This window comes from Procambarus clarkii, chromosome 48 (genome assembly GCF_040958095.1).
Source record: "Procambarus clarkii isolate CNS0578487 chromosome 48, FALCON_Pclarkii_2.0, whole genome shotgun sequence".
NCBI lineage: Eukaryota > Metazoa > Arthropoda > Malacostraca > Decapoda > Cambaridae > Procambarus > Procambarus clarkii.
Genome location: NC_091197.1, coordinates 37,004,670 through 37,014,165, shown reverse-complemented (window position 1 = coordinate 37,014,165; position 9,496 = coordinate 37,004,670). Strand labels below are relative to the sequence as shown.

At 44.9% G+C, this 9,496-nt stretch overlaps 1 protein-coding gene across 1 annotated transcript; it reads right to left on the bottom strand.

The window, feature by feature from the left end:
* Positions 1 to 897: 897 nt before the first annotated feature.
* On the bottom strand, positions 898 to 4,489 carry LOC138351213 (uncharacterized). Its single transcript, XM_069302857.1, has 3 exons — positions 4,209 to 4,489; positions 3,560 to 3,825; positions 898 to 1,037 (listed from the first exon to the last, which is right to left on the bottom strand). The coding sequence occupies exons 1-3, from the start codon at positions 4,487 to 4,489 to the stop codon at positions 898 to 900; spliced, it is 687 nt and encodes a 228-aa protein (XP_069158958.1).
* Positions 4,490 to 9,496: the final 5,007 nt, after the last annotated feature.

Below are 9,496 nucleotides of genomic sequence, written 5' to 3'. Positions count from 1 at the left end.
AGTACTTACAACATTCTAATAACAATGCTCCTCTGATCTAACTATTCTCTACTTATAAAGACGTGTTCCAAGACTGTACTTTATATTGTGCTTTGGAATGTACTTTAGTGCGCCACGACAGAAAACTACTTCCCAAAACGATGCCCATTTGTTAGCCATACTACCGCTTCAGTTCGCAGAAGAGGGAAGCCATTTTTGCTGAAGTACAGTACCTCCTCAGCAATGAATTGGCCACACCTTGTGAGTCTCCTCGAGCCTCACCCGATATATTGGTGTCCAAGCCACACAGCCAGGTAAGACTGTGCACCGATTACCCCAAATTAAACTCTGTCGTGGTTAAAGATTTCTGCACCCTTTGCCTTCCATCGACGACATCCTAGATGCCATCGGTAATGGCAAATTCTTGTCTCAAATAGACCTCTCAAAAGGTTATTATCAGACAAGTCTTACAGAGCGTCCTAAGGACGTCTCTGCTTTCACCACTCCTTTTGGCCTCTATGAGTGACTGCCTTCTGGACTCTGCAATGCCTCAGCTACCTTCCAGTGAGCTGTCAACATCGTCATCCAAGACCTTGATGATACCTACGCCTACCTGGATGACATCGTTGTAGTGACCAACACCTGGGAAGAACACCTACAACAACTAAAAGCTTCTCTAGGCTGCTCACCATAAATTTGAGCAAGTCCACCTTTGCCAAAGGTAAAGTACGCTCTCTTCGTTATACCATAGGCAGTGGAAGCATTGCACTATTGATCTTCCCCTGCAAGCCATTCAACAATATCCTCAGCCTATTTCACGAAACCAACTTATGCGTTTCCTAGGCCTAGCATCATATTATCAGCGATTTTGCTGAAATTTAACTCCTCTTAAACCATTGTTTTTACCAGCTGTAAACTTTACTCTGTATTAATTCCATTCTTGCCTCGCCAGATGTGAAATGACCTTTCATCCATAATGTTGATGCCAGCAGCACCGGCATTGGGGGTGTCCTGATGCAACAGCGAGAGGAAGAAGTCTTGCCAGTCAGCTACTACAGCTATAAGATGAAACCACACCAATGTAATTATAATACAGTTAAAAAGGAGCTACTCCTAATCATTCTGTACCTACAATATTATGAACCCCATTTTCAAGAACACCAACCTATCACCATCTACTCTGATCATAATCCTCTTCAATTCTTGCAACAGGCCCAGTTCTTCTTCTTCTTGTTGATAGCAGGTGCAGTTTGCATGAAGGGTTTGTCCTCCCGATGACTGCACCAGTACTGATGTTGGTAGAGGCGTTTATGTTGAAGATGATCGGAGCTACCAAGGTGCTTGTTGCGTTGTGCTGTAGATAGAGGAACGATGATTAAAGGAACGATGATTAAAACAGAGGTGTGTGTTAGAGGGAGACTTGCCGCACCGTAGGGCGGTGTGTTGTGTTTATGGCGTCAGCTGATCCTTGGTGCTGCGACGAGGCAGTTGTCTGTGTTTAGCTGTTGGTGGCGCCAGGTATAAATGTGGCGCGGGTCAGATGTGACCCAATTTGTTGGTCGACTGGAGATATTTAGCCAGTGCTTTGACTATTTGGTATTTTTCTTGTGACGAGTGGTCACCGCCTCCTAATATATGCTCGATGGTGAAGGGTATTTTAAGTGCGATAAAGACTTGTTTGAAATTTACTCTGGCACTATAATGTCGGAAGCAGTGAAGGAGATAGTGTTCGACTGTTTCAGACACCTGACAGTGAGTACAGAGTTCGTTGATGTCTGTTCTGTACTTAGAGCTGTGTGCTGCTAGTGTGGTGTGTCCCAGCCTTAATCTGGTCGTCGTTACATCAATTTCTCTGCTTTTATATCGGACATGTTTCCAAGTTTCCCATTTCTTTTTAATGGACCCATAATGCAAAGGTGAGCATAACGTTTTCCAGTTTGTTGCAAAATCCTGGGAGATGGTATCTTTGAAGGCTCCTTTACGTGCAACATGGGGAATTGGATGACGGGTGAGGTGAGGCGTGTCGTGCATTGCCCAGTTCTCCTATCAACGTTTTGGGCACTAGGGCACTATCTATAATGCCTTGATGTACACCGGTGCTTCTGTGTCCATCATGACTCGTAGTGTGTTAGGATCAGAAGTCAGGATGATACCTAACAACAGGAGATTAACGGCAGTAATAACGCAATACATTATTCCCACGGGAATAATGTATTGCGAGTGCTGGGAGAGGCAGCTATGGATTTCCAGCTAGAAGGTAGATGGTTTAAACATCGTTTTGTAATAATAAAAGATATTGGGCTGAAACATGCCAACATTATCTTGGGATTTTATTTCCTTAAGGAATACTCGTGCAGCATAGCTTTCAGTGCAAGGGGGAATAAATTAGTATGTGGGGGAAAAGCGGTAAATCAAGTTCAAGTATGTTTATTGAGACAAAAAAAATTACATCTCAAAGAGATAGAGTAGCTTAGGCTATTTCTACCCCCCCCCCCCTGAAACGGTAGACGTTAACAAGGTGAGGAGTAGAGAAGGAGTACCAGTGGTTATGGGTAACTGTAGGAACTCGGCTGGGGACCAGAACATACACTGGGCGGTCACGGTATCCGGGGATGTCACCATTCCGAGAGAAGCGTAAATAGTGATTAAAATTACATGCAAAGCCAAGGGTGTAGACGTTGTTCAAATTGACCCATTGGATCATCCATCAGAGTTAGTGATAATGGAGACCATTGAAGACATAAATGAAAAGGTAATTCGTTTCAGGATTTTAATCTCTCCCGGTGGCCAATCAATTGTTGTCCCCTAACTCCCCTTGCCACTTCGGGGGGGGGGGGGGAGGAAGGGTGTTTATGTAGCTTCAGGGCACCAATCCCCCCAGCCACTAGGCATTGCGAGAAGGTACCCCTAAGCATACCTAATTCCCAATCAAACAGATACTAAAATACACATAAAAGCAGGTCTTATCACACCCACGTAAGTTAAGATGATAATAATAACAAAATAATAACATACACAAAATGGAAAATTCTTTTGCATTTTGTTTTTTCTTATATGAGACACAAAGCAATCATATGCACACACAGGGAGAGGTGCACAGTATATCATTAAAAAGAACTAAAGCTGAAGGCAAAACAACAAGCTGCCTAAGTGGCAGGATTGATGACTTGACATCGGCATACATGGAAAAACTATTCATAGTGGAAGCTCCTAACAAGGTCCAGGAGCAGGAGGGTTGTCATGTATGCGCATGGGGTCCCTCCGGCCGCCACCGTACCTACTCGTGGGCTCCGGCCAGGTCATCCACCCTTTTGTGAGAAACCATTTGGAGAAGTGGTACTCCAAATGACGACTCTGCTTAGATAGTTGGCTGCCAGCTATCCTGGCTGTGGTTCACCTAAACATGACTATATTGACCCTTAAGCACCCTGTGTACTGTGATCCTGGGACTAAGGTGGTCTGCCCCCTGATGTGGACTTGGACCATATTCTGTAGATGGAATATGTCCATGTCAAGGCTTTCACAGAGCAAATCTCAAGGTCGCTCCTGGTGAGTCCCTTATCCCGAAGACCACGCGCACTCTCCTTGCACCATCCTCCTCTCCAAGTAAGGGTTATTGAAGAGGCGGATGCTGTGTGCTTCCAGGTATATTCCCTGATCTTTTGAAGGATCTCTGGGGTGCCGTACTTGTCGCACTTGCTCTGATGTGGACGGGAGAGTGGGAAGTTATCAGCAGAGACCTGGGTGTCTAATATAAAGACCTCATCATCTTCGCAAGCTATGATGTCAGGCTTGCAGAAGGTCCCTCCATCCGGTATACGGACTTCACGTTCCACCTTAAAACCTCTTTACCGCAGGCGGCAGGCTACAAACCGAGTGATATAGTCATTATGTTTCGCCCGAGCCCCATTTGTCTTGTAGCATGCCTGGGATATATGGCCCAGTGTCCCTGGTTTCTGGCAAGCATCGCAGAGACCAAAGGCCTCGGGTGTACCCCTAGCTGCTCTGGACGGAGTGGCTACAGCATTTGCCCTGATCTGGATGGCGTGAGCAAAATCTCCTCCGCTTAGCAGACGGGTACTGGATGCGACCCACTTCCGGCAGGAAGGAACCTCACAAGAGGACGCAAGGCCGGCACCATCAACCATGCTTTACAGTTTGGCTTTCCACGTTCTAGAGCGCTCAGTCGTTCTGTTAGAAGGGGTTCCGGCGGCCGTGGTCGGGTCTACCTTTGATGCATTCGTGCTTGGAACGCGGGTTGGAGAGCCGCTGTCACTACCACTGGATCCACCGACTCTACCAACGCCCCAAGAAGCTTGTTCTTCTGTAGGCAGATTGATGTAGCAAAGACGGGAATTCCTAGTCCACCGTCCTTTACGTCGGAATGAGAGAAGGCATTAAGGGTATCATGAGGCAGTCGCAGCCAGCCATGAATGGCGTGCCGCAACTGCCGGTCAAGCCTCGTTAACTCCTTCTTAAACACGCTTCCGAGAACAAGCCGGTGGTTCATCTTGGGGATTAGGTGGTGTTTAAGTAAGTATAGCCTCTGTTGGGGTTTGATGGGTGGGGCCTGGGTGATGTTAGTCAGGCCATCCTCAAACAGGGAACCATAGGATAGGCGTCTGCCCCGGCCCCGATAAGTATTCCTAAATAATTGTACTCATCTGCCACACTCATAGTACCAATTTCATCGTCCCCGACGTAGTATGCCTTCCTGGTGGGGACATGTACAATTAGCACGGGCTCACCCTGTGGAGATCATTGCAGCCATGTCAGTAAGTCAGAACGAGGGCGATGAAGACAGAATGAGTAAATTAATGGGAATAGTGGATAGGATGTCCATAGAAAGGGAGGTTAATGAAGTCTTAAGAGGGGCTTGGTTAGGGAGTTCCCGAAAGTTTTTGTGGTGAGGGGGGAAACACCCAAGTTGCATTACTCAAGGAGCACATAGGATTGACGTAGAGGGCGCGTATATACGAGAGCGTATAGCGTACCAGTGGCACATCAGAGGGAGATGAAGGAGATAACCTAGCTAAGGGATTATGATATCAATAAACCATTCAGTTCACCGTGGCACAGCTCTTTTAGTGGTAGTCAAGAAAAAGAATGGGGGAGTGAGGTTGTGTTTATATTTCCGCAGAATTAACAAGCTGACAGAGGATGAAGTGTTCCCATTGTTACGTGTCGTTAATATAGGCTCCATTAAACTGAGTACATCCTGCTTCAGAGCATACAAAACATAGGGGGGGGGGTAGGATAATTCAAAGCGACAACTCAACTCATTAACTCCAGTAATATTTACAAACACGTCATATAAGTATCTTCAAACTTACATACACACTCATTAAGAACACGTAACTGGTCCAGTATAAAGGCCAAGTCAGGTGAACACAAATATCAATAAGAGAATAACAAACTCTTTCCACTAGTTAAAACACAAATGAATGCAGCCTACTATACACTGTTGCGAGACTACAACTATGAGACTTAAGCAATGAGCCATCGCTCTCATAGAGATCACAGACCCAATGTCCTCTCACCGTGGTGCTCCAAGTACAACTGACTGCTAGCTTGCGAATTTTGACCGGTGTTCAGAATCATTCGTAGGCCTAGTAATTTTTCTACTACGCAATCTTACTTACTCTCAAGCCTCCCCCCCCCCCACTTCACTTACTTAGAATGTGAAGCATGGGCAAGGCTGGTGATTAAATGTGAAGCAAAGAGGTAACTGAAGCAGTACTAAATAATTACATAGTATCTAGACATAGGTTCCTCATATAGGTTGTGGTGGTAGGCCTGGCCCCACTTAGCCTCATGCCAAATTCACAAGACTTGAGTAATCAGTACTGCTAATCAAAGCTACTGAGTGAACATATCCTCACAAGTGATAGGTATATGAATAACCTACTATATGCTGTAGGTTCCTACCTGAAACTAATGCATATACATAAATTGCAATAATGAACATGAAGTGATGATGGCAGCAGGAACCACATGGCCACCATGTGGTGGGAGTGACTCTCTTTTCCCCAGAGCATGGAAATTTCCACTAAAATTAAACATTACATGATATGTAAAATCCTACTTGGGCAAAGTCTCATTCATCCACATATTTAATGTACGACTCCAGAGCTCTGCAACACATCTCTGGATCAAGGAAACATGAAGCAACATCATCCTTCACCTCACTCAAGAGTCAAGTGTATTCGAAACCTGTAGAATACCATTTGACTCCTCAACCTACACAGCCTCACACTAACCAAGAACTAAACGTCATTTCATACTAGAATACATCAATAATACTCTCCACCTTCAATCTATTAACAGACAACAATACAAGGCATAACCCTAGCATTTTTATTTAATCTTAAATGGTTAATATACTTAATATTGAGACAAAAGTTACAAGTCAGTTATTCAATCAATTTGATATAACTAGACCGTAACACCCATACCAAATATACAGGACACATTGACACATTTGAAGTTGTAGCCAGTATTTGACCACATTAGACTTGCTCAGTGTGTATCGTCAGAGACCGCTGGAGGAAGCGTTGCCAATATAAACGACTTCCTTTCTTGTTGAAGTTAGAACCTGCTGTGTTCACTAGGCTAATGATTGGTATGTTGTTGGGGTTGATAGGTCCCACAACTTTGCTGTACCTCGATGACGTAATTGTGTTGGAAAAGTCATTAGAGGAGCACATGCACAATTTGAGGAAACTTTTGCTAAAGCCGAGATCTCACAACCTCAAAGTTTATTATGAAAAGTTTAGTTTTTTGGGGGGAATCGGTAACATTCATGGGGTCAAACAGTGGGCCGGACGGGTATCAGTCAAATGCCAGATAAAACCAGGGATATTCAAGAGTTCTCAGTTTCCAGGAACAAGAAAAAGTGCAATTCGTTCCTGGGATTGGTAAGCTATTATCGGCGATTTATTAAAGTTGTTTAAAAAAATTGCAAGGCCATTACCTCAGATCAGTGGACTTGCAGAGTTGGTGTGGGGGAAGGAACAACAGCAGGTGTTCCAGGTACTGACGGCTGCTGTAAGCTCTCGCAGTATCTTGGCACAACCAGATTTTAACAAACCCTTTCTCGTGTATACCAGTGCATCTTCAACAACGATAGGCGGGGTTGTAGTTCAAGTGGATGAGCAATGATGGGAGCGTCCCATTGCCTTTTGATCACGAGTACTATGTCCTGCATCCTGCAGAGAGGAACTATAGTACAATTGAGAAGGAAGCACTAGCGATCACATTCATATTACAGCGGAACCGGTAAATCTTGCTAGGACATGAAATTTGGCTCAAAAGCGATCATAAACTTCTTACGTATGTGTTGGAGTCCAAGGAACCTTGTCAGCAGTTGGCACGGTGGGTTATCTCTCTCTCTCAGAGTTTAACATTACCAACTTTGAACTAGTACCAGGGGAAAGCAATGTAGTCGCTGACGCGTTGTCAAGGTGTCATAATGTAGCAGTTGTGAGTGAGAGTGGGGAAGAAAATGTGTCGTGGAATGTGAGGGAGTTGATACCGAGTCAGGAAGGTCGCCCCCTGTATGGGGAGGTAAGGAAGGTTTTGAGGGGTCAGCGTTGAGGAAGTCACTTCCAGCACCAGTGGATGAGTTTGTGATTGAAGATGAGGTGTTGTATCATCTTGGTAGGGTCCCGGGTATCCGGTCTGAACCAGTATACCAGACAGTCTTGACACCGGAGTTCCAGAGGACTGCAATGTATCTGTGTCCTAAAATACCAGCAGCAGGCCATGGAAAGGAGTCCTAGACGTTGCAGAGGGCACGTCAAAAGTTCTACTAGCCATCCATGGGTAAAGATATCACGGTCATACTCTTGTGACAGTTGTCAGAGGTACAAGGGACACAGGTTGGGGGCGGAACCTTACCGTAGATAGCCGGAAGTGAGTATTCCCTTGGAGAGAGTACAATTTGGCCGCTACCACAAGCTCATTCAGGAGCTCGATACATATTTGTGGCAGTGGATGTACTCACAGGGTTCACTGTGCTGAGTGCACTCCGTTCTAAGTCGGCAGAGATGATCCAGACCATGGTGGAAAATATGATAACCAGGTTTGGGGCTCCTCAACAGGTTGTGTCAGACCACGGGTCAGAGTTCATCAAGAAAGTGTTTCAAGGGATATCGAGAGTGTATTATTTCAAACATACTCCGGTGCTAACATATCAACCATCGGTGGACGGTTTGGTAGAAAGACACAATGCTGAGGTCATCAGCATTCTGCGGCATTTGGATGATGTGCTTTCATGGGATCAGAGTTTGTCGATGGAGGCTGGAGGCGTTGTCGGCGCTTAACACAACGTTCAATAGGTCGGTAGGAGAGACCCCACATTTTTTGTTACATGGGTTCGATCCCCGACTTCCGTTCACGACGTTCACAAGCGAACAACCTCCATGCTATGCGTTAGACTTCAAAAGTGTTGTCAGTAGGTGTGCAGCCAAGGCATTTCACTTGGTGAAACTGTATCTAAGAAAGTCTGCAGAAGCATATTATAATTATCGGAACAAGATATATGCTAAGGTGATCAATGAGGGTGATAAGAGTGTTCGTGAACCGGATGCACACCCAGGCAGAAGGTAAGTTGGCACCGGTGAGATATTTTCCCAGCAGACATTTATTTGTTTTTAATTTATTATTATTAATTATTTATTTATTGAATTTTAATTTATTAGTATTAATTCAAAGTGGACTGTATTTAAAAATGATCCTGTTAGGTGTTTACCTCTTCACAATTTTTTTTTTTTTTTTTGGGGGGGGGGGAGTTGGCTGTTGGCCCTAGTTAAGGGCAAGTAAGCATCTGTACAGGTTCATGTAGGTGATAACAGCTCTCCTGGGATTATCTTCAATTCGTCAAAGGTTACCTGCCGAATATTTACACAGTAACATTGCACATCAATGTAATCAATAAACGTGATATATATGAATTTGGATTGTGCAATTGATAAAAAAAACAAGCTTTTTAGGCTGTTGTTAGGCTATATAACCAGCTAACCTATCTAATAGTTAAATTGGCCAAAAAACTTCTAGACATGAGGTTTAGTCGGATAATTAGCACTTCCCGTTATTGATGAGGAGGTCGCTGTGGCAAAATCACTGATGGGCGATCGATATTTGAGATCTTGGTAGTTGTTGTTGACTTAGGCGCGACAACGATCGTGGGATCGGATGCGCCCCAGCGTACCCGTTAAGGGTGAATCGCGAAGCCAGGAAAGGTAAAACGCCAAGCCAAAACACGAAACGAGTGACGCCAATCACAAGAAACTAATATGCCATACGGCAAATAAACGCACAGTCAGGCAGATGATTGGGGAGGTCCAGGAGTCCCTCAGGGTGACAAGCACCGACCCTGCTCCACACAGAGAACACCAGGTAGCAAAACCAAAACTCTACCCCTAACTAAAACACAAAAAGTCATCCAGTGTCCTCCGGCAGAACAGAAGCCGGCCGCCCACCACGGCTGAGGGCACACCAGTCTTGAAGTGGGTAG